Source organism: Molossus molossus, unplaced genomic scaffold, assembly GCF_014108415.1.
Source record: "Molossus molossus isolate mMolMol1 unplaced genomic scaffold, mMolMol1.p scaffold_m16_p_5, whole genome shotgun sequence".
Lineage (NCBI taxonomy): Eukaryota > Metazoa > Chordata > Mammalia > Chiroptera > Molossidae > Molossus > Molossus molossus.
In genome coordinates, this window is record NW_023425388.1 from 28035860 (window position 1) to 28060458 (window position 24599).

Sequence of the window (24599 nt, forward strand, 5' to 3'; positions counted from 1 at the left end):
TAAAGAGTCTGTCGTATTTATAATCTTTTTTTTTTTTTTTTTTTTTTACTACAAAATGATGTGTTGTGTGTTTAAAATTGTTTGATTGGGTTTGTTACTAATGGGAAGGAATAGGCAGGTCTCTAATCCTGCTTGTAAGAGACTGTGATGTTTTGATTACTTGGGTTAATAGAATTTTCAAGTGCTCACATGGCTGTGGAATCAGGTTGGCTTTAAATCTTGGCTTTTCCGTTTATTAGCAGTACAATCTGGAGCAATTTGCTTTACCTAGTTTTCCCACTATCTGTCTGAATTTTAAAGATATCCGTTAGTATTATTTTCCATATTAATACAAATATATCAGAGCTCTTTCTCATCTAAAAAGGTATTTTAGCTATTTAACTTTTTCATTGGTGCTTTATATGTTTAATTGCATATCTTTAAAGTTCCAAAATAAAACATTTCTTTCCTTAGTCAGATTGTTCGGTATGAGGAAATTCCAGCAGAATTCAGGGCGGCAGCGGCTGACCACCGGCAGGAGTTGATTGAATGTATTGCTAATTCAGATGAGCAGCTTGGTGAGATGTTTCTGGAAGAAAAAATCCCCTCAGTTTCTGATTTAAAGGCAAGTGCTCTCAAAATAAGTCTTATATTAACAAAAAATGAGAAGGTTTTGTTTTGCAGGGAGGGGACATGATGCTTTTATGCATGGGTTTTATTAGTGAAATTGGAATAAATTTATTTAACATAATTGGTTTCTTCAAAACGTACTTGACATGGCATATAACAGTTATATATGACTGAGTTATACAATTATATATATTACGTTATGTAACTGAGTTATAGATAATATCTTGGAAAGGGAGTCAAAGTTTGTTCTAGAAAAAAAAGACAAACAGCTAATCTCTTGAGTATATCTTTATTAAGAAGAAAAGATATATATAGAAATGTTGCAGTAATAAGTATGTATGTTCTTTTTATTTTTTCTTTATTGATTTTTAGAGAGAGAGAAAAGAAAAGGGAGAGAGACATCGATGAGAGAGAACATTGATTGGCCACCTCCTGCATGCTCCCCACTGGGGACTTGGCCCACAATCTGAGCATGTGCCCTGATTGGGAATCGAACCAGTGACCTCTTGGTGAATGGGTTGACGCTCATCAAACACCGAGCCATTCCAGCTAGGCAGAAATTGAAGACTTTTTTATTTGACTCTCCATCATGAGGCAAATGAAATCACTGATTTACCAAGCAGGGACAATGTGCACTTATTTCATATCCAGACTATTAGATATGAATGGGCAGGAAATAAAGATGATTTATACAATAGAATGATTCCCCTTTTACTCATTTATCTACAATAATCAGTCATTTAGAAATGTTAAATTTTTCTTGTGTTGAAGCCAAAAATATCCCTTAAGTTTGGCTGCAGAGTTTCATCACCAGAACTGTTATTTGCATGACTCTTTGGCAAGCATGAAAAATACTGTCATCTAAGAAAAAAATGAAGAGAATTGACGACTCTGGGGGAGATTGGAAGGTGGGGACTGACTGGGAAGGACATGAGGGAACTCTCCGGAATGATGGAAATGCTGGAGAGAATTTACTATAATATAAAATACTATATCTTAATAGGGGTTAAATATGTAACAGATGTATACATTTGTGAAAACTCAGCAGATTAAAAAGAAATTCCATGGATATACATTTAACAGGTGTCCATTTTTATCATATGCACATTTTACATTTTCTTCTAGGATTTTTATGGATTTACGAGTCATTTATTCATTTTGAGTTTATTCTCGTGTATGGTGTAAGTTGGTGGTCTAGTTTCATTTTTTTTGCATGTGGCTGTCCAATTTTCCCAACACCATTTATCAAAGAGGCTGTCTTTACTCCATTGTATGCTCTTACCACCTTTGTCAAATATTAACTGAGCATAATGTCTTGGTCAATTTCCAGGTTCTCTCTTCTGTTCCCTTGATCTATATGCCTGTTCTTGTGCCAGTACCAGGCTGTTTTGATTACAATGGCTTTGTAGTATAACCTGATATCCAGTATTGTGATCCCTCCTACTTTGTCCTTTTTATGATTGCTGTGGCTATTCTGGGTCTTTTTGGTTCCATATGAAATTTTGAAGTTTTTGTTCCAGTTCTGTGAAATATGTCTTTGGTATTTTAATGGGGATTGCATTGAATCTATAGATTGCTTTGGGTAGTATGGACATTTTAATGATGTTAATTCTTCCAATCCATGAACAAGGTATATGCTTCCACTTTTTTATATCTTCCTCTATTTCTCTTTTCAATGTCCTGTAGTTTTCTGTGAAGACGTTCTTTACTTCTTTGGTTAAGTTTATTCCTAGGTATCTAAATTTCTTTGCCACAATGGTAAACGGGATTGTTTTTTTAGTTTCTCTTTCTGTGAGTTCATTATTGGTGTTTTAAGAATGCTGTCAATTTCTTGACGTTAATTTTGTATCCTGCTACTTTGCCAAATTCGTTTATTAAATCTAGTAGATTTTTGATAGCGTCTTTAGGGTTTTCTGTGTACAGTATCATGTCATCTGCAAATAATGATAGTTCCACTTCCTCCTTTTCAATTTGGATCTGTTTTATTTTTTCTTCATGTCTAATTGCTGTGGCTAAGACTTCCAGTACTATATTAACTTAGAGTGGGCATCCCTATCTTGTTCTTGTTCTTAAGGGAAATGCTTTTAGTTTTTGCCTGCTGAGTATGATGTTGGCTGTAGGTTTTTCATCTATGGCCTTTATTATGTTGAGATATGATCCCTCTATTCCCACGTTGCTGAGTGTTTTTTATCAGAAATGGATGCTGGATTTTGTTGAATACTTTTTCAGCATCTATTGATAGGATCATATGGTTTTTATCTTTCATTTTGTTTATGTGGTGTATCACATTTATTGATTTGCGAATATCATACCAGCCTTGCATCCCTGGAATGAATCCCACTTGGTCATGGTGAATGATTTTTTTAATGTATTGCTGGATCCGATTTGCTACTATTTTGTTAAGGATTTTGGCATCTATGTTCATCAGGGATATTGGCCTGTAATTTTCTTTCTTTGTAGTGTCTTTATCTGGTTTTGGAATCAGAATTATGCTGGCCTCATGAAATGAGTTTGGAAGTTTTCTTTGTCCTTGAATTTTTTGGAATAGTTTGAGGAGAATGGGTGTTAGTTCTTTGAATGTTCTGTAAAACTCCCCTGTGAAGCCATATGGGCCCAGGCTTTTGTTTGCTGGGAGATTCTTAATTACATCTTCAATTTCCTTAGTTGTTATTGGTCTGTTGAAGTTTTCTATCTCTTCCCAGTTCAGTTTTGGGAGACTATGTGTTTCTAAAAATTTGTCCATTTCACCTAGATTGTCCAATTTGTTGGCAAATAATTGTTCATAGTAATTGTTAACGATCCTTTGTATTTCTGTGGTTTCAGTTACTTCTCTTTTGTTTCTGATTTTGTTTATTTGGGTTTTTTCTCTTTGTTTCTTGGTGAGTCTAGCTAAGGGTTGCCAATCTTGTTTATCTTTTCAAAGAACCAGCTCTTTGTTTCATTGATCTTTTGAATTGTTTTTTTAGTCTCTATGTTGTTTATCTCTGCTCTGACCTTTACTATTTCTTTCCTTCTACTTGCTCTGGGGTTTTCTTTTTTCTTTGCTTTCTAGTTCTTTAAGTTGTGAGGTTAGATAGTCTATTAGAAATTTTTCTTGTTTCCAGACGTGGGCCTCTCAGGACTGCTTTTGCTGCATCCCATAGATTTTGTGTTGCTGTGTGTTCATTTTCATTGGTTTCCAGGAAGTTTTTAATCTCTTCCTTGATCTCCTTGGTAACCCATTTATTGTTTAATAACATGAATTTAGCCTCCATGTTTTTGTTGTAATTGATTTCTAGTTTCATGTCATTGTGATCTGAGAAGATGCTTGATATGATTTCAATCTTTTTGAACTTGTAGAGACTTAGTTTGTGTCCTAGCATGTGGTCTGTCTTTGAGAATGTCTCATGTGCACTTGGGAAGAATGTGAATTCTGCAATTTTGGGGAGTAATTCTCTGTAGATATCTATTAAATCCATTTGATCTAGTGCATCATTTAGCGTCTCTGTATTCTTGTTAATTTTTTGTCTAAAGGATCTATCCAGTGATGTCAGTGAGGTGTTGAAGTCCCCTGCTATGATTGTATTGCTGTCGATTTCTCTTTTGAAGTTCTCCAGAAGTTTTTTAATATATGTTGGTGCTCCTATATTGGGTGCATATATGTTTACCAAGATTATATCTTCCTGTTGGGTAGATCTTTTCAATATTATGTAGTGGCCTTCTTTGTCTCTACTTATGGCCAGGCTGTTCTTTTTGAAAAGGAAAATAAATCAGTTAATCAAATAATTTTTAATCGATGATACTTTCATATGGTTTAAACATTTTAAAAGTATACAAAGGTACACAGCTGCTCAATTCTCTGTCTCCTCCCTAAAATAGGTAACCAGTTAATAAGTTGCTGGTTTATATTTCAAGAGATTTTGTGTGTGTGTGTGTGTGTGTGTATGTAACCTTTCCCTTTATTTTTCACAGTTAGCATACTGTTTACACTGTTCTGTGTGTGTTTGTTTTCTATGTGTATATATATATATATATTTTTTTTACCAAATTAAAAATTAGTGACATTTTGAGAGTGTTGAAAGCAGCTTCCTAGCCTTGAAAAAGGAGCTGTTTTTTTCTCTTTGTTTTGTATTTCGATTCTAAGTTATAGAGGACCTGATTCTAGTCTCCACTAGAGCCAATACTCCAAAGAGAATTAATTCACGTATTTCCTTTGTTGGTTTATAATTGTTTTGAAACGCAAAGTGTAGTTTTTAGGATTGATTAATCATTCCTTTTTTTTTTTTTTTCTTTTGTAGCTTGCAATCCGAAGAGCTACTTTAAATAGGTCATTTACTCCTGTCTTTTTGGGAAGTGCCTTGAAGAACAAAGGAGTTCAGCCTCTTTTAGATGCTGTATTAGAATACCTCCCAAATCCATCTGAAGTCCAGAATTATGCTGTTCTCAATCAGGAGGAGTAAGTCTTGAAAATTGATTCTTAGTTTATGCAGAAATACTGTAGCATTTATGCACTATGAAAGAATGTAAGAATGATTCTTGTAGTTGCGTTTGTGTTATTTTTCATAATCTATAAAAACAATCACCATTTCTATTTGGGTAACAATTTTGGCATATACAAAAGCATTTATTATACCAGTTCCCATATTATATTCTGTTTGTGAGTTAGAAGTATGATTTGTTTTATTGTCCAATAAGGTTTACATCATTAGAAAATTTTCTCATTTGGAACCAGCTGTTCTGTCATATTTTTTAAAAATGGCTTTAAGAAGCAAACTTTTTTTTCTTTTTTTTTTTTTTTTTTTTATCCTCACCCGAGGACATTTTTCCATTTTTTGTTCAGGTAGAGTAGGAGGGGGAGAGAGGAACAGAGAGAGAGAAACATCGACGTGAAGGGACACATCGAGTGGCTGCCACCCGCACGACTGACCAGAGCCGGGGACAAACTGCAACCGAGGTACATGCCCTTAGCGGGAACCGAACCCGGGTCTCTCGGGACCGCAGGCCGACGCTCTAACCGCTGAGCCAAACCGGCCAGGGCCAAACTTTTTTTTCTTAAGCTCTCATTGATTTTTTTTTTTTTCTCTACGAGACCATTTCTGTGTTTCCTTAGTTTCCTCTGTTACCACAATGTAGTAACTAAGCCCAGAGAAGTTACTCTCATAGGACTCTTTCAGTGAAATTTCACTGATGTGTGAAGTCAGGTGGTTAGCACATATGCTTTTTCTCAGATAATACTCTGACCAAACAAATTGTTATAAAAGAAATATCCAATATTGCATCTCACAGAGTTATGTATCTTTTATTTTAAGTGACTCAAAAGAGAAAACCAAAATCTTAATGAACTCCAAAAGAGACAACTCCCACCCATTTGTAGGCCTTGCTTTTAAACTTGAGGTAAGTTGCTTTCTAATGTATTTTACTGTTAATATATGGAAGTTTTCTTTTAGGCTTTTATTCCTGTTACAAAATAATACTTATGACAGATTTGGTTATAGGTTTCTCTATTACTCCTTTCCCCCCTTTCCATACTGACTCTTCTTTTTTTTAATCCTCACCAGAGGACATTTTTGCATTTCAGATAGAGCAGGAAGGAGAGAGGGAGGGAGAGAGAGAGAGAGAGAAACATCAATGTGCGAGAGATGCATCGAGTGGTTGCCACCCACAAGACCCCAAACAGGGCCGGGGACAAACCACAACCGAGGTACATGCCCTTAGCAGAAACCGAACCCAGGACTCTCCAGTCTGCTGGCTGACGCTCCAACTGCTGAGCCAAACCAGCCAGGGCCATACTGACTCTTTAGAAGGAAGTTCCTATGCACAGCCTACAGTGAAGGGGTGGGAACTGTGCTCTGCCTCCTTGAGGGAGCAATATCAACTCAAGTTATTTGGGATTCTTCTTTATGGGAGAGTTGTCTTTTCCCCCATTTATTTATTTATATCAGTATGGACTTCCGGATATTAACTTTGTACTTTGAGTTATAGTCCAGTGGTATGTTACTTATTTGTTGCCTAGATTGGCGGGGTGTGACCATTGCAGATGTTGCAGGTGGCTCCTCATTCTCCTTCACCATTCTCTAGTGTTTGCTTTTTTGACTAATTTCTCCTCTCTGGCACTACAGGATGCTCCAGGCTTATTTTGTGTATTCCCTGCCCCAGTCCTAGAATCAGCCATTTCTTTAGGAGTCCTGGTTCCTTTTAATAGAGAATAATATTAGAAACCATGATTTGGTCACTGGTAGTTTTTGTTGGGGTGTTGTTGCTTCTGTTCATAATATTTTATGTGGGGAAAAAGGTAGCTAAGTTGGAAGTATTAACAGTGACATGGATGGAATTATATTTGGGGGGCTTTTTTCTAGATTTTACTTTAAAATTTTTACAATATACTTTTTATTACCTCTAAAATGAGAAAAAGGAAATTTTAAGTTAAAAAGTAGAAATAACATTGCAATGACCAGTTTTATGCATAAAGCTTTTAAAAAATGTTTAGGAATATTTTCCTAGAATCCCCAGAATAGCAGATACAGAATTAAAGGTATAGAATATATTAATATTTAATGGTTTGTATTGCCAAATTGTTTTTGTACTCTCAGAATTAATGTATTGGATTATTTCAATGAATATCAGCATTCATTGAATATTATTTAAAAGTTATTACTAACTTCATAAATAAAAAATAGTATTTTAATATTTTGTCTTGCGTTGGCCGGTTTGGCTCAGCGGTTAGAGCATTGGCCCACAGACCAAAGAGTCCTGGGTTTGGTTCCCTCTAAGGGCATGTACCTCGGTTGCAGTTTGTCCCTGGCCCCGGTTGGAGTTGTGTGGGTGGCAACCAGTCTATGTGTCTCTCTCACATCGATGTTTCTCTCTCTCTCTTCCTCCGTCTCTTTCCCACTCTATCTGAAGAAAAATGCAAAAATGTCCTCGGGTGAAGATTAAAAAAATATATCTATATCTATATATATATCTATATAAAAAAAAACTTGCTTTAATTCCTAATAATAGAAAACATTTTTTTCATATACTTTTATTTTGCAGTTGTATTTTCTCTTTTATAATTGTCTCTTTTTTAAAAAATTAGGGTCAAAGTATTTTACTTATTTGTTTGAGCTTTCTCTAATAAAGTTGTTTTTTAAAAACAATTAGTACTTTAAAATTTATATAGTCAAGCCTATCGGTCTTTGTCTTTAGTCATTCTCTCATTTTTAACCTTAGAAACCCTCTTCATTGAATATATTTAATAAATATTCATTGTTTTTTTCTACTAGAGTTTGATTTGCTGTGTGCTGTAGGTAGCATCCAAATGTATCTCCTCTGTCTCTAAGAACCATTGTCCAGTTACCAGTTTTGAACAATATTATATTTTTCTATTGATTGTCATGTCTCCTTTATTATTTAGTGATAAATGAATTAAACATTTTAGATACTTTTACTATATTCTATGGGCTGTTCAATCTGATTTGTGCTAGTTCTAAACTTTTTAAGTTTTGAAATATTTAATGTTTTTATATCAGTCTTAGTTTCTTCTTATTACCATAGTTTTTCAAAAATTTTTATTTGTATTCATTCTTCTAAGTGACTTAAAATCACTAATGAAATGTTTAAAATTTTCCATTGCTGTTATGTTAAATATGTAAATTAATATGGGAAGAATTGGCAACTTTTAAATACATCTTTTGTTCTTACTATTCAGGAGAAATTGATCCTTAATTATTCATTTTATATTCAGTCACTTTACAAAGCTGTTAATTTTATACCTTTCCAGATGATTTTTAAAGTTTTAAATGTCTTTCTATTTCTAATGATATTTTTGTTGTCTTTCCATATTTCGCCTTATTTTTATGTCTTATTGTATTAAACTGAACTTACAAAATAATATCAGAAGACAAAAGGATAATTCCTTATATAAATAATTAAAATATTTTTCTAATAACTTTTATTTCAGAGGAAGCAGAAGTAGTGTCTTGGATTGTGATACCAAAAGGAGTAACAACTATTTAACTTACCTATATTCAAAACTACTAAAATTGATAAGGGAATATTTGGAGATAGTTGTGAAGTTTTCCTCCTGATTTTGATTCTTTTTTTTTATTATTCTTTCTGCCCTTACCCAATCTTGACTTTTAGGCAGGTCGATTTGGACAGTTAACTTATGTTCGCAATTATCAAGGAGAGTTGAAGAAGGGTGACACCATTTACAACACAAGAACAAGAAAGAAAGTGCGGGTGCAGCGGCTGGTTCGCATGCATGCTGACATGATGGAGGCAAGTGCCTGGTCATTGAGAGCTCAGAACTGTCTCTAGTGCAGGTGAAATAGATCTACTGTCTTGGTATCCTGAGCCCCACAAGAAAATCACTTTTGGTCAAATGTGTTTTCCTAGCTGCTTCCGTTTTAGTATAGGCTAAATTAGCAGATGTTAAGAACAGTTTATACCACTATTGGTGAGTTAGCTGTATTTTCTCAATGGCCAAGGTTAAAGAGAAGGGACAGTTAGTTCCCTAAGACTCAAAACTCAAATTCAACACTTTCATCAAGAACGATCATAACAAAGAATATAATGGGTTTTTAGGACAGTGGAGCTGTGGTTCTCAAAGATAAGTGAAAATAGTAAATTCACTTTTGATTTCCCACATTTTCAGTGAATTTACTTTCTAAAATATGGCAAGTCTGAAAGCTCTGTTTAACACTAGATCTTTAGATTCGTAGAACCCACCCCAAGAAGGTCCATAATGATGTCAGAATCCATCTGAAGATTTAACACCTTTCAAGGCATAGTCTGGGAGATCAATTTCGGCTTGAATTACTGAATTGGTTCTGAGTCTGTCCTAGCCCTCTGTGATCCATGGTAGGAATACTGAGTGTGTGAGGTTGTCTCCTACTCTCACCCTTTTCCAGTTCAGCTCTGTATTCTTGGAGAAATGTATTAGTCTGAGCCAAATCTTAGGATGTTCAGTAATTTTGGGTGACCATAACTTTTCTGTCTCCTGGTAGAATTGGCAGTCTTTCAAAATTGGACAGAATTGCCATTTTGAGTGATAGGCAGCAGGGGGCAGGCTAGAGGGATTAGTGATTGTCACCACTGTTTTATGGGCCAGAACTAGGAGAATTGCATAGTTGTGTAACCATTAAAGTCACACACACACACTCACAGTTGCTCATTCACAGCCACAGCTGTTATGAATGAACAGTCAATATAAAAAGACAAAAACAAGGAAGTTTAGAGGCACAATGCTTTGTTCTTAGATTTCCTGTGTTTTTTTAACTGCTTGCATCTGTGAGAAATTAAGATTATTTTAAGTAAAGTAGGTTCCATTCTCCTGCCTTTGTTTTCAAAACTTCCTTTGTAGGTTTTTCTCATACACCTTTGTCATATACATCTCATTGTTGGACTGTGGCAACACATATAGTACACGCTTTCAGTTCCATAGAAGTAACTTGAGAACTCTGAGGCTCTGGGTTTTGTCAGTATTGCAGATCCCCCAAGTAATGATGCCATAACCCTGAGTTTCCATATAAAGTAAAATCTTGTCTGTTGAGATGTGGTTCAAATGAATCCAGTTTAAACTATATATTGCCATGGTTTGCATGTTGGTATTGCATTGGTTCTAGCTAATTCATTCTTTATAAAATTCATGGTAAGGTTCTGCTATGGTTATTTATGTACAGTGTGTTTATTGTGCAAGTACTTTTTGGTCGCCCTGTTGTGATTTGTAGTACTTGTAAGCATCACTTTGTGTTCTTTATTTAGGATGTTGAGGAAGTATTTGCTGGAGACATCTGTGCATTGTTTGGCGTTGACTGTGCTAGTGGAGACACGTTCACAAACAAAGATAATAGTGAACTCTCTATGGTAAGTCATTTAATTTCAAAGCTCTGTATCACGTGAATTTCAGAAGTCTGTTTTTATATGACACGTTTAGTAATGCAGTAAAACAACCACAGACGTTTTCATTGAGTAGTGCTGCAGGCATCACGTGTGGCTCTTTAAATGTCCGTTAGACAGGTGTTCTGTGTAAGCTGGTTTTTCTTCATCAAGTCAGTCCACGATCCTCCAAGGTTTAGTGTGGAGGGAAAATCTTCACTACATGCACCTGGACTATGTAGGTCTGACTCCTCTACCCAGAGATCTGCTCCCCATTGTTTTCACCATCATCAGCTGGTCCCAGTGGAATGCTCCTTACTTAGTAACTCAGCAACCAGAGTAAGGCCCTTCCTTCAAGAACTCAAAGACCAGACTGTAACATTAGACAGACTTGGGGATAACATAACAGAAGGGAGCCATGATACAACTAGATAGTCTGACTTACTTCAGACAGCCTGCTCTGTGGGACTCATAGATCCCTTTTTATCACTGAAGGACCCTAAAGGGAAGAGCATGCTATTCGTACACATAGACCCTGGGAAAAGCCCTGTGATTGAAAATCTACCTCTAAATGGAGGGCAGGGAAAGACCGAAGAAAGAGGCAGGCCACTCCCGTCTGTATCTAACAGAGTTTATTAAGGGAAACTTGCATAGGAGGCACTATTTGGGCAGCTGCAAGATGAAGTGGATAGTGTCCACCCTCCTGACAGTTGCCAGAGAATTATTATATAGGGTAAGGGTTGGAGGGGATAGTCACAGGTACTAGTACATAAATGCTACCTGATGTGGAAATTAATTAACATGCTTAACCAAGTCAGGGCAACAACCTGTTCCAGGTACCAGCTCATTGCAGGAGGCAGGGGAGAGGTGCTTACTTATGTCAGAGTGAACATCAGTTACCATCAGATAGTCTCTTAGAGGTTTTTGTGGGAAGCAATCTCTGTTCTGGCCCAGGTTCAGCTCATGGTCCAGTGGTCACATCATGGAGTCGTCTCTCCTCCACACGTACTTGGGCAGTTCCTGCTTTGAATTCCCCCACTTTACTTTTTTTTCCCCCCACTTTTTGTTCAGATAGAGTGGGAGGGAGAGAGAGGAAGAGAGAGAGAGAGAGAGAGAAACATCGATGTGAAAGGGACACATTGAGTAGCTGCCACCCGCACGACCCAACCAGGGCCAGGGACAAACTGCAACTGAGGTACATGCCCTTAGCGGGAACTGAATCTGGGACTCTCTGGACCTCAGGTCGATGCTCTAACCGCTGAGCCAAACCAGCCAGGGATCACTTTACATTTTTGCCTTTCAGAGAGCAGGCTGTCCCATAGTAAGACCCTCTACTAAATTCAGTAAAGAAAGAATATGAGTACATAGGGGATAGGTAATTTGCAGTGAAAAAATTTACAGTGGGTCATTTATGTAAGAACTGGTCCAACCCTAACAGGTGAGCAGTATAATGGTTCCTAGATCATATCGTGAATTCATAATTTTACAATTTAATGTTTTGTATAAAATATTATCTAATGTCTGGTTTTAATGTTGATTTTATTTTGTAATGTTGATTTAAGACACTACAAAAATCATACATCTTTACAGGCTTTTCAGAGCTCTCTACCTAAGAGGAATGGTTTATGAGTATAATTATAAGGCTTTCTCTACACACTTGTCATTAGCAGTATGAAGGGACTGGAGACTGTGGGAAGTGCCCAGGCTTTGAAGCAAGTAGACCTTGGTTAGAGTCTCACCTCTGCTCTGTATTACCCACTAGCCTTTGGCCAAATTATTTTATCTTCTTTCCACAATTTTAAGATTTTTATTTGTATAATGGGGATAATGTTTGCATCTCCGGGTGTGGTTGATTAAATGAGGTATCATGTGTAAAGAATCTAGTGCCTTTTCCCCATTTCTCTTATCAGTGATTGTAATAAATTTTGATTAAATAAATAACTTCTCAAAAGACAGCAACAGTAAATATAGCTGCCAGCCAATAAGAATTTCACATCTCAGCATTTGGATTTATTATAATGATTTTATGTTAAACTAAAGGTGTCAATAAACTTAAGAGTCTTAAACAGTTAAGTAAATATGTAGATACTTTATTTTTGTTGTTTGGGCGAGAGGAGATCATATAAGTGGACACCTTTATTAAAATGTTATATTAATATATTCATTTAGTTAATGCAAGCAGACCAAGATATATATTGTCTAGCCTAAAGATGTTTAGTGTGTGTCCTTTGTTCTTTGTAAAATAGAACATTAAAATTAATTCATTTCTGACCCATACAGTGCTATATTTGAATTCTTCTCTGGTTTTGTTTTTTTGTGTTTTTTTTTAAATATTTTAGGAGTCAATTCATGTTCCTGATCCTGTCATTTCAATATCAATGAAGCCTTCTAACAAGGTAGGAATTTGATTTAATGTTCAGTATATCACAATAAAGACTTGAGCTCTTTTTCATCTGTCTCCACAAGGCACATGGTATCTTGTGATAACCAGCAACCTTATTGTCTCTGTTTCCTCTTTTGATATGGAGGTCACCTTTTAGAATTTACCAATCAGTTAGTTGTAATTATTCCTCAGTATATTTGAAGAAATTGATGGTCCCAAAGTAGTCACAAGACTGTGCTTAATAATTGTAAATAAAGATATATACTTTGGTAAGTATAACTTCTAGATTCAGATCCTAAAGGGATGGAAAGGGGGACAGGGGCATTTTTCCTGAGATGTGGGAAAACCTCACTGTAAAATACATTAGAATATTGCATAGATTAATTGCCTCATGTATTATAATACATCTCTAGATTTGTGGTAGTTATAAAGTAAATGTCTGATTATAACATGGAAAGCCTACAAAAAAAGACTATTTTTCTCACTTTCAAATATAACAAGTTTATGATTGGATTTGATGTCCTTTAGCTTTTTACAAAGCCAAGATTACTTGAATAAGTTCTGCATTCACATTAGCTTGCCATTAGAATTAGTCCTGATCTTGAACCATAATTGTTTAGTTCTTAAATTGTCTTGACATCCATAACATGTTAATATGGTATACTGAAATGAACTCATCTATGTATGCATGACCTCTTGTTGTCTGGGAACTATCATTTACAGGACATATTCTGGTTTGTCTTATGGATACATTAACAGCTCCTACTTCATCTATTTTGAGGAACTTGAGATTTTGACAGACCCTTCTCATTATAGAAAGGAGTGTTGAGGTGGCAAGAAACATTAAATTACTCCATATCAGAAATCTGAGGAAAGGCAAATCTTACATCTTACTACAGTAAGATGCCACCATTTGTTTCAAGTGCTTTGCTAAATTGTTTGCTTTTTCCTTCAGAATATACAGGATTAGAAGTCAAAGATAGAATGCTCTTCATTCCTAAAGTCAGAGTTTATGTAAAACTTTTGTCTTAATAGTTTACAATAATGGAGGGAAATCAAATGTATCGATATCCAAAAGGTTTTTTTGTTTTGTTTTGGTGTCTCAGGATTATCAGCTTGCTGGAGTAAATGAATATAAATTAAATAACAAAATCACTGCACAAAGCTATGAATCTCAGTAATGAAGGCAGGGGTGATCTTATAGTAAGTTGAGAGTACCTGGCGAATATAGGAAAAAGGACTTTGGAGATAGACTCACCCAGGAATCATTCAGCTTTGCCATGCATTATCTGTGTGACCTTGAGCAAGTCACTTATCTGTACCTAGTGTCCTCACCTGTAAAATGTGGATAATTCTGTCTTGCAGCATTGTGGTTAGAATCTGAGATAACATATACAAAATACATGGCACATAGCTCCATGGCACCCATGTAATAGCTATTAATGCCGGTGATTTAAGGGCATGTTCATTTTCTGTTGCTGCTGTGAGACATTACCATAGACTTGAAACATCACAAATGTATTATTTTATAGTTGTGTAGGTGAGAAGTCTGACACAGTTTTTAATGGGTTAAAATGAAGATATTGGCAGGGCTGTGTTCCTTTCTGGAGGCTGTAGGGGACAATATATTTCTTTGCTTACTAAGATTGCTGGACAAATTAAGCTCCTTGTAGTTGCAGGATTGGGATGCTGCGTTCACCATTCCTTGCTGTCACCTGAGAGCTGTCTCTAGCTTCTAGAGATTGGCCCCCTTCCTCCTGTCTTCAGTACCAGCAACAGTAAAATGAGTCCCTCTCATGCTTCAGATATTTCCTGCCTCTTCTTCCCTCTTCACATCTCTCCCACCTACCCCTCTGCATTCCTCTTCCATTGTTTAAAAGCCTATGTGATTACATTAGGCCCAGCCACATTATTCATGTCTGTAACCCTAATCATATCTGCAAAATCCCCTTTACCGTGTAAAGTAACATTCACAGGTTTGTGGGGGAATTAGGGCATATGCTTAGAAGTTCATTATTCTGCCTACCACATAAGGAAATTACATCTGAGGAGAAGAAAGGTGCATGAAACCACACCCAAACAGATTATTTTTAAAGTCTCAATGCAGCATTTACCTTACTATTGGTCTTAACTGTTCTCTTGAGTCTACAATAGAATAGAGTGTTGGTTAAACATGCTGATTCCTTTGATTATGTGTAAGATTTCTGAAATATAATACAGTAACACATATTCTACTTTCTGCTTTATGGGCAGCTTTCTACAAATGGACAGTTTTGGTCAAAATAATAGGGAAGGGCACAGAGTTAAGTCTTGGACTCTTGTATCTTGGTATGAAAAGAAAATTCTATCAGCTAGTTATTCCCTGCTCCCTTGGCTGTGTGGCATCCAAGCTCACATAATTAAAGGATATGGTCTAAGAACTAGATGGTAGATCATTTTTACTTTTTAATTGTATATTTAATTTCATTAACAGTCAAGTTCTTTCAACAGTCTTGTTGCATATCACGATTAGTAAAATGTATGATGACTTTCTTTTTTTAAAGAATGATCTGGACAAATTTTCAAAAGGTATTGGCAGGTTCACAAGAGAAGACCCCACATTTAAAGTTCACTTTGACACTGAGAGCAAAGAGACCATTGTATCTGGAATGGGAGAATTACATTTGGAAATCTATGCTCAGGTAATGAATAGCAAGTTAAATTAAATTCACTTTATAGAGCAAAAGTCAGTAATTTTCAGTCTAATGTCCATAAGCTAATGACAGTTTTTCAAACTCACTCTGGTTTGTATCCAGATATGGTATACAGCTTCCTCTACTCTGTATTACAAATTAATTATTTTTGATCTCTAAATCTTTTTATTTGTAAAATATTGCAGACTTCTAGAATCAAGGTGCAGGGGATTTGTAATTAGACCATCCATCCCTCCCTGCCCAGGTCGTGGTTAGCTGGGTTAAGTATGTCCCAGCCTTAGGGGGACAACCTGCAGGCAGAAACTTGCTGAGAAAGTTGGCCCACCAGTTCCCACTCTTCATGCCATTTCTTGCTTGTTTTATTCTCCAAGTTAGTACTTGGAGGTCATTATAATATAGGTAAAAGAATGGGTAGATGGGGCACGTACTTTCCTAGGAAAGGTCTAAGGTCTTATGTATATCTGAATGAAAACAAGATATATGACTTAAGATTAAAAATTCTGGTTGTGATCATACCTCTGAAGCTGAAACAGTACAAAATTCTGACAACAAATTCATATACTGTTCCAGTTAATATGTAATAAGGTAGAACAAAGATGAAGTTTTAGTTGATGTATTAATTGGATATAAGTATAAATTAAATTAATCTAAAAATCACGTATATAGAATCTATAAAAGCAGTATGTATTTAATATCATGTATCTAATCCTTGTAAGATACTTAAATGATTTAAGATTGATCATTTGTTTGTCTATTGTCTTTAAACGAATGCTTCTAAAAGTTAAAGATTCCTAGGATTTTTTTTTTCTGTTAATTTTTAAATTAAATATACCAAAAAATTATTTTCCCTGCTCTTTTTAGAGGATGGAAAGAGAATATGGCTGTACTTGTATCACAGGGAAGCCCAAAGTTGCTTTCAGAGAGACCATTACTGCCCCTGTCCCGTAAGTATGCACCACAATTGAACATACTATGAGGCTAGAATCAAAGCTTTTTATTATGGGATATACATAGCACTCTTACTGGTATTAAGACACTTTTACATCATGACACTCTTTATTATGGAAGCTATACAGTTCTGGGCTGTGGTCAGACATTTATACAAAGTGACACTTTGGGATTTGTTTGGCCCCTTCAGCTAGATATCAGTGACGATTGACATACACACCATTAATAAGCATACTGACACTTCATCCAGTGTTGGGGTCTTCTTTTATTCCACTTGTGCTTCCTTTGGCAGGCGGCTGTTATGTTTTACTTTAGTGCCATATTGAGGATGCCAGAGAACTTGCATTTGCCAAGGAATAATCTCCTGCAAGTAAAGGAAACTAATGCTAAGATAAAATTCATAAAACACTTGAGAAAACAGAGTTGGGTTTATCTCTTGTTAGAAACAAAATAGTCCTCATAAAGGATAGCACAAAACAAGTTAACTTGCTATAGGTATAATGTACTTCATGCCTGTTTGGATTTACGTGAGTTCTGATTTAGAATTATATGGCATACTGTGGCTATAAAACAAATCTCAATTTTTAAAGTGGCATCAAATAAGGGTACCGATACTTTACCTGAGATGCAATGTCATGAAGCAGAATGGTGTAGTCTAACTCAATGAAGTCATCATTTCTCTGCTATAATGAATAAAAACCCGGTGTGTAAAACAGTATCATTGGAAAAAGTGATATTTTAATTTTAAAAATCAGCTTTCATTAGATGATGATAATACTTCCACTTAAGTAAAAATAAAAATTTAATGTCATTATTTAGCCAGACAAAAATGCTCTTATAAGTTTTTTCAAAATATTATTTAAAGTTATGATTTTGCATCTGTTACTCTAAAAATCATTTCCCTTTCTGTTTTTAGTTTCTGAGTTGTGGTAACTACTTAAGAGTATTACAGTCTACAGTTTGTCATTTAAAATTCCTTAATGTTTACATTGTTCAGAAAAGCATAATTTAAGGCATAAATTACTGAAATAAGTGTTTACATTAAAGGAAACCAATTTTATAATAGAAAGTCTCTTTAAAAAGAGAGAGAGAATAGCCCTGGCCAGGTGGTTCAGTTGGTTAGAGCATCTTCCCATACACCAAAAGGCTGCGGGTTTGATTCCCAGTCAGGGCACATATCTAGGTTGTGGGTTTGATCCCCTCCTACTTCGTCAGGGCCCATACAGGAGGCAACGGATTGATGTTTCTCACATTGAGGCAACCGATTGATGTTTCTCTCTCACGTTGATGATTCCCTCTCTCTCACCTCCCCCTTCTCTCTCTAAAATCAATAAAAAGATATCCTCAGGTGAGGATTAAAAAAATAAATGCACAAAACTGAAAATAGTAAAATATAGTGAATGTAGTTATCTAATTTTGTAATTAAAGTTTTGATCTGTGCTTATTGCGTTGTGCATATATTTTTACCATGAGCAACACAAATATTGCATTCACATAGTTTAAAGCCACAGTCACCAGAGACAATGCTCTTTAATTGATGTACTGAAATAAGCCCTGGACTCCAAGGGGCAGCACCAGCTCCTGTGGCTCCTTTGGTTAACAGTGATTAGAAATGGCCCCAGGCCCTGGCCGGTTTGGTTCAGCGGGTAGAGTGTCGGCCTGCGGTCCTGAGAGACCCGGGTTCGGTTCCCACTAAGGGCGCGTACCTCGGTTGCAGTTTGTCCCTGGCCCTGGTCGGTTGTGCGGGTGGCAGCCACTCGATGTGTCCCTTTCACATCGATGTTTCTCTCTCTCTCTGTTCCTCTCTCTCCCTCCCACTCTACCTGAACAAAAAATGGAAAAATGTCCTCAGGTGAGGATAAAAAAAATAAAAATAAAAAATAAAAAAAAATAAAAGAAATGGCCCCAGGGTCAAAGAAAAGCATACTATTCTCTCCTTATGGTCTCCTGAAGTAATCTTTTCTTTGACTATTTAAACAAAGAATATCCTTTAAAAGATAAGGTAAAAATCAGTAGTAAGGTCTCTTACATGTTGGATCTTAATAGGTAAAGAAATATACGTAATGTATATAGCCTGAAGCAGTGGTTAAACCCTTCTGTTGAGATTTTCATTAATGTTTTGAAACTACAATTTGGGGAAGGGTTATAGGAGTTTTCTTTCATAAAACTACTAGCCCTGTCTTTGTGCTATTTTGCTATTAAAACTTGACTTGAAAAATCAGTTACAATTATATAGCCTCTGTAACCTGGACCAGTTACTCAATTATTTGAGGCTTCAGTACTCCTATAGGAGTGTTGTAATCAGGATTGATGTCTATAAAAATACATTAGAAAAAGGCACCGTTTCTTAAAATGTTGTTGTAATATTTATGTTATGTATTTGACACCATACTCTGAGCACTGTAAGTGGGTATCCTGCCCCCCAGTGTCTATAATGTATCTAATCACTGGTTGCAAAAGCCTTTGGAGTAAAGGTGCTCCAGGTGCTGCCTTGCAGGTCTCAACAAGCTGTAACAAATCAACTGGAAAGCCTTTGTCTTTAATGGATCTGAAAACTGTTGTGGTTTCTTTGCACACTATCTTCCTTTTTCATTAGATACCACTAGTTGACATAGTTTTTTTCTTTTTAACCCCTTAATAAAGCTCAAGTCAAATAATTTATTTTTATCTCTTTAAGGTCTAGAAAGAAGCAGTTCAGAATAGTCATATCAGACTTAAGAAAACACAAGGCTTGCCCTGGCCAGTTTGGTTCAGCGGTTAGAGCGTCCGTCTGTGGACCAGAGAGTCCCAGGTTCGGTTTCCGCTAAGGGCACATACCTGGGTTGCAGTTCTTCCCCAGCCCCAGTTGGGGTTGTGTAGGTGGCAACCAGTTGATGTGTCTCTCTCACATCGATGTTTCTCTCTCTCTTTCTTCCTCCCTCTCTATCCAAAGATAAATGCAAAAACAAAACAAAAAAATGTCCTCAGGTGAGGATAAAAAAAAAAAAAAGAAAACACAAGACTAGCAACAAGTAAGATATGAGGTTATAAATTATGACTCACTGGGATATAAAAGAAAATTATACACAGCAAGCTCCACAAAGCCTGAGATGCAAATATTTTTGTTCCGGCTGATCCCTGGGGGAAAATGGCAGCCATGTTTCTAGGTACCTCTGTTACTACCATTTCAGTAGAGGAAAAAAGCAGAGGTCATTTAAATATTGCATGGCTAGTAATTTGCACATAAAATTTAGGTTGCCAAAGGAGATAATCTGTATTAAGCTGAGCACAAAAACTGAATGCCAAATTATTTGTAACAAGACTTCACTCTTGAAACTGCAGCTTCACTTTCTCTAGTCTAGATTGACCTCTCCTTCAAAATACTAGGTACACTATTTTAAATATAAAATTACTAATGTGGCAGTATTTACCTAATAATTTATAACTTTTTCAGTAAACAATAACCATATTAAGAGTGTATTTTATAGACATTACTTACCACTTGCTTGACAGTTTGAATTTTTACCATTTTATACCACGTGTTTTCAGTAGAATTCTGCCATATTATATAACCACAGGCAACCCAAGCTAAATGTCGAACTGGCTTCATTGCTGGAGATACATTTCCAAAACTGTCTGGTGAGGGAAACATGATAATAGAATTACTTTATAAATGCAGTATTAACCTTTTACAAAAATCTAAATAAGTCATGTCTTAGTTTCCTTCAAATGTGTACAGAAAATAATTTAATTAAGCCATGAATCTATAAAGTTTCAAGAGATTTTGTTGTTGTTGTTGAATTAGATTGGTAATGGATATTTTTGCAAAAGCCAATATGTTTCCAACATAATACTAACATCTAACAATTTTGAGCATAGATCATTGATATTGATCTTAAAGTTGAAAAAAAATATTTTCCACGTCATACCTGGAATATTTTGTGCTTCTAGTGGTTCCTTCATGGACTTGAGTTTTTGATAAAATGTGTTATCTTCTTCATCTGGGTTCTTTCCAATTTCTCCTTCAAATGTGAAGTTGACTTCTGGTGCAGTATCTTGTCCCATTGGAGGGTAAAGTACTTCAGCTGTGCAGTTCACTGTCACTTGCTGTTTGACACATTTTGCAAAAGATCTTTACATGTAGATGGCCATTCATTACTATTGTTCTTTGAGAGATAACATTTACAGTGTTGGCCTTCTAATCGTGTTGTTTCAGACTTGACTTCAGAGTGCCTACCTACACCAGAGGTAATCTAATTGGGGATAGTCTTGTAAGTTTCTTAGCTGTATCTAAAATAGATAACTTCTTTTATAACTTATATGGTCTCATACTTTTTTAAGTTCATCTTAAAACTTGGAATACATTTAAGCATTAATGGGGTACCCATTTTCAAGGCCAGATTTTAGTCTGACTTTATATCCCAACTCCAAACTTTGGTTATTTTTTCATTCTTTCCATTACTCCTACTGTCTGCTCCAGGAATAACAGTACTTTTCTCAAACTCAGATACAGCAATCTGTATCTACATATAAAATGAGAAGATTGATTGGTTCTGCTTTGTAAAGATGGTTGTCTAGCAGCTCAGATGCCTTTTAATGAATCTCCTTATGTTAGCCTCTATCTCTTCTGAATTATGCTCTACAAAAGGGCAAGCTTTTTTTTTTTTAAATTTCAAGATGGCTCTGATACAAATCGCAATTCCTTCCTTTAAAGTTTATCTCATTAATAATTTGACAAGTATATCAAAATTTCCCTCTCCCATTACTGAAAGATTCTCATCTGAACATGATATCAGTTGGCCATTCTATTTCTCATAAATATCTAAAACCACTCGCTTTCTTTAAAAAAAAATAAAGGAAATCAAAAACAGAATGAGAAAAAGGCAAAGTGATGATGATTGGAGAGTAATTTATTTTGCTTGTTAATGTTAGGCATGAATTCAGACTGCTCTGTGAATACATAACATTTTTAAAGGGAATTTATTTGAACTGAAGTACATAGAGTCTATTTTTTAAAAAGCTCAATAGAAATACTTCCTATAGCTCAGAATACACACAGAAAAGAGTAAAAACTGACCCTTGTATAATCATATTTTTTCAAGGCAGAGTTTCACAACAACTTACAAAAATACAAATTAATCCTATGATTTGATCAGCAAAGGTAATCTGGAATATTTAGAATTAAATTTTATTTAATAAAGGACATTTCACTTACTTTTTGGATAATTTCTTCCACAGAAAACTTAAGGCAATACTTATGTCCTCTTCCTGGAATATCCTAAAATTAAGAAAATGTGGTGAGTTATTATAACAATAACTCAATTCTTTGCATTGTTAGAAGAATCCATTCTCATTTGGTTTGGGGGTGGGGGATGGCTGACTGTGGGGGTAAATAATTAAAGCCTTAGACCTTAAAAGCATATTACTGTGTACGTGACATCTAATTTAGCAGGACCTCTATCGAGTTTATTTTGGATGAAAAATAAAAGGGTGGGATAAAAGCATATATAAATAAAAAGGGTTCCAGTTCACTTTCTGTAAGAGGACTTCATCCTCTGGATATGTGATCCTAAATTCTCTATATAAGAAATTTTGAAACAGTTTTAATTCTAAAGATGGCAAACAAGATACATCACTGAAAAGATTTTTCATAAAGTCCTATGCACCCTCCAAATAGTGTTCAGTGAAGGTGAATTCTATTTTGAGGCAGATTACTGCAAAGTGATTAGACATATTAAGTACTGTTTTTACTTGTATGTTATTGGGCCAGAAAAATACTTTAGCCCTGGCCGGTTTTGCTCAGTGGTTAGAGCATTTGCCCGCGGACCGGAGAGTCCTGGGTTCGGTTCCCGCTAAGGCCACATACTTCGGTTGCAGTTTGTCCCCAGCCTTGGTTGGGGTCATATGGGTAGCAGTCAGTCAATGTGTCTCTCTCATATCACTGTTTCTCTCTCCTTCTCTCTCCCTCCTGCCCTATCTGAAGATAAATGCAAAAATGTCCTTGGGTGAGGATAAAAAAAAAAGATTATACTTTAACAAATTGTATAACAGTATGACAAACATTAAGGTATTTCACTTTTGAGTCAAGTTACAATTGGGCATTTATACCTAATTATGTTATCTGGTGCAGTTAATATCTATCTACTCCCTCTCTGCACTTAAAGACTATGAGCAGTTAAACTAATGTCAGATGAATAAATAAATAAATAAATAAAGTCAATCTTAAACCCATTAGATTTTGGTAAAATGGAAACAAGCTTAGTAATGGCTGAGGTCTCAAGCATTAGCCAGAGGGAGCAAGCACATCATTTGTGGCCGTTGGTTGTACTTGTGTTTTGGGTGGTTAAAGAGAAGCTTCAGATCACACTGACACCGGTTGTCAGTTTCTCTTGCTTTCTGTTTTCCCCATCATTTTGGTCAAAGGGTCTAATAAGGATTGGTCTTAAAATGAAGGATAGGAGCTTTTGTTGATCCAGATTGTGAAGTAGATGAGAAATGTCATAGCAGTTTTAAGATTATTTTGAATGGTTCCTACAGGTTTCATTCCAAGGGAAAATGCTGCCCCTCGTTGGGAACATTTTCCCATTTCCTTGTAATAGTGCCCACAAAAACTGTCATGTCTCTCTGCCTTCCCTTGAAACAAACAAGCCGGGGCTATCCCCAGAGACTGGATTGTCAACTATTCCCCAGCAGTGTTAACCCCTGTAGACCTGACGCCAGCAGGCAGTCCCAAAACGAAGATGGGGGAAGGGTTGTGAACCCTGGGGAGTGGAGAGAGCTGGTGCCCGCCTGTGGACTCACCTCCATGCTGGCCTGTTTGACCGTCTGCACCAGAAACACCTTGTTGGGGGTCCCCTGCTGGTAGTTGATGCAGTTCTCCACCACCGTGGCCGCCCTGGAGGCTGGGTAGTGGGTCGGTGGGATTTCCATTCTCGGGGAGCCGCGGCTGTGAGAGCACGGGTCTGCTCAAGCTGAAGCAGACGCCTACAAGTGCGCCTCCTTCCAGCCTGCAGCCGGTTGCTGAGGCAGAGGAGTCGGCAAGCCCGGCTGGGCTGGGCTGGGCTGGGCTGGGCTGGGCGTGGGCGGGGTCGCCAGCTTCTTCCCTCCCTCTATTCCTCCTCCTTCCTTCCTTCCTTCCTTCGCTCCTTCCGGGTTGGGAAGCTGCGCCAGTGCGCGGGCTGCGGGACTGGCCACTCCTGGGCCCCGCTCCGCGGGTTTGTACTGTCAGGTTTCCGCCGGCTGCAGAGCCCCTGTCTGGCGGGGAGGAGTCGAGTTGTGGCCAGGGGTAGGTGGTCTGCGTTGGCTAGGACGTCATCTTTCCTTTTATCAGTCTTTACAGAAGCGGGAGGGGCCTTTTGCCCTTTGCCTTTATGGAGCCTCCAATTTCCTCTCTATGAAAAGACACTCTGTGTCACTTGCAGACTACAGCACAACTTCCTTATACACCAGCCACAATGTCACAAATAGGACAAAGTGCAAAGGAGCTCCTGGTAGTCAGTTGATTCCTAGTCCTTCTTAACACTTCCAGGAACAGGCTTGTACTTTCCCAGCTTTTTGTGAGGTTAGTTCTGCCCAAATCAGGGTATGAGAGACTGCAAACTATTGTAAAATTTGGAGGATTATGTAATTTGGATCAGGAGAAATTTTAAAATGCACCTCCCCCCTGTCTCCCCTCACTTAGGTGAGATTTTGATATAACACTATGCTTTCAACTTTCTCAGTCACTTCGAAATTTTAATTTGAAGGATTTAAACACTTAAATACTGAATTTATACAGAGCCAGGACACTGAAGTAGCTTCTAACAAAAGAAGGGTTTTTAAAGCTACTTAGTTTATTTAAGCAAGTCCAGAGAGTTTTAGTAGGTAGTGCATTTTCACTCTAGACTTCTTAATTACCTTCTTGGCTCACCTTTAAAACAACTATAATGGCCTGGCCAGTGTGGCTCAGTGGTTGAGCACTGACCCACACATCAAAAGGTCACCAGTTCGATTTCAGGTCAGGGCACATGCCCAGGTTGTGGGCTCAGTCCCCAGTGGGGGACATGCAGGAGGTGGCCAATCTATGTTCTCCCTCATCGATGTTTCTATCTCTCTCCCTCTCCCTTTAAAATCAGTAAAGAAAATTTTTTTTAAATGTTTAGGAAAAA

General features: G+C 36.7%; 2 protein-coding genes across 2 annotated transcripts in view; one reads left to right on the top strand and one right to left on the bottom strand.

Moving 5' to 3' along the window:
* The window catches only part of GFM1 (G elongation factor mitochondrial 1), a 47278-nt gene that overhangs the window by 9366 nt on the left and 13313 nt on the right, over nucleotides 1-24599 (top strand). The window contains exons 6-13 of the mRNA XM_036242908.1: nucleotides 454-604; nucleotides 4887-5044; nucleotides 5898-5982; nucleotides 8713-8850; nucleotides 10336-10437; nucleotides 12789-12845; nucleotides 15376-15513; nucleotides 16387-16469. Coding sequence (XP_036098801.1) covers nucleotides 454-604; nucleotides 4887-5044; nucleotides 5898-5982; nucleotides 8713-8850; nucleotides 10336-10437; nucleotides 12789-12845; nucleotides 15376-15513; nucleotides 16387-16469 — 912 coding nt within the window. The remainder of the gene's footprint in view (nucleotides 1-453; nucleotides 605-4886; nucleotides 5045-5897; nucleotides 5983-8712; nucleotides 8851-10335; nucleotides 10438-12788; nucleotides 12846-15375; nucleotides 15514-16386; nucleotides 16470-24599) is intronic.
* LXN (latexin) lies at nucleotides 16499-23477 on the bottom strand. Its single transcript, XM_036242910.1, has 6 exons — nucleotides 23254-23477; nucleotides 21668-21730; nucleotides 20382-20559; nucleotides 19952-20088; nucleotides 17094-17156; nucleotides 16499-16837 (listed from the first exon to the last, which is right to left on the bottom strand). The coding sequence occupies exons 1-6, from the start codon at nucleotides 23380-23382 to the stop codon at nucleotides 16739-16741; spliced, it is 669 nt and encodes a 222-aa protein (XP_036098803.1). The 5' UTR covers nucleotides 23383-23477; the 3' UTR covers nucleotides 16499-16738.

What these genes read in the sequence shown, in the direction of transcription:
- LXN (XM_036242910.1), bottom strand. Translation starts at nt 23,382, where the DNA reads ATGGAAATCCCACCGACCCACTACCCAGCCTCCAGGGCGGCCACGGTG. An exon ending in TTCAAACTGTCAAGCAAGTG is followed by an intron (nt 17,157 to 19,951) that starts GTAAGTAATGTC and finishes TATTCATTATAG; the next exon opens with CAGAGAAATGATGACTTCAT. An exon ending in TTCATGACATTGCATCTCAG is followed by an intron (nt 16,838 to 17,093) that starts GTAAAGTATCGG and finishes CTTTACTTGCAG; the next exon opens with GAGATTATTCCTTGGCAAAT.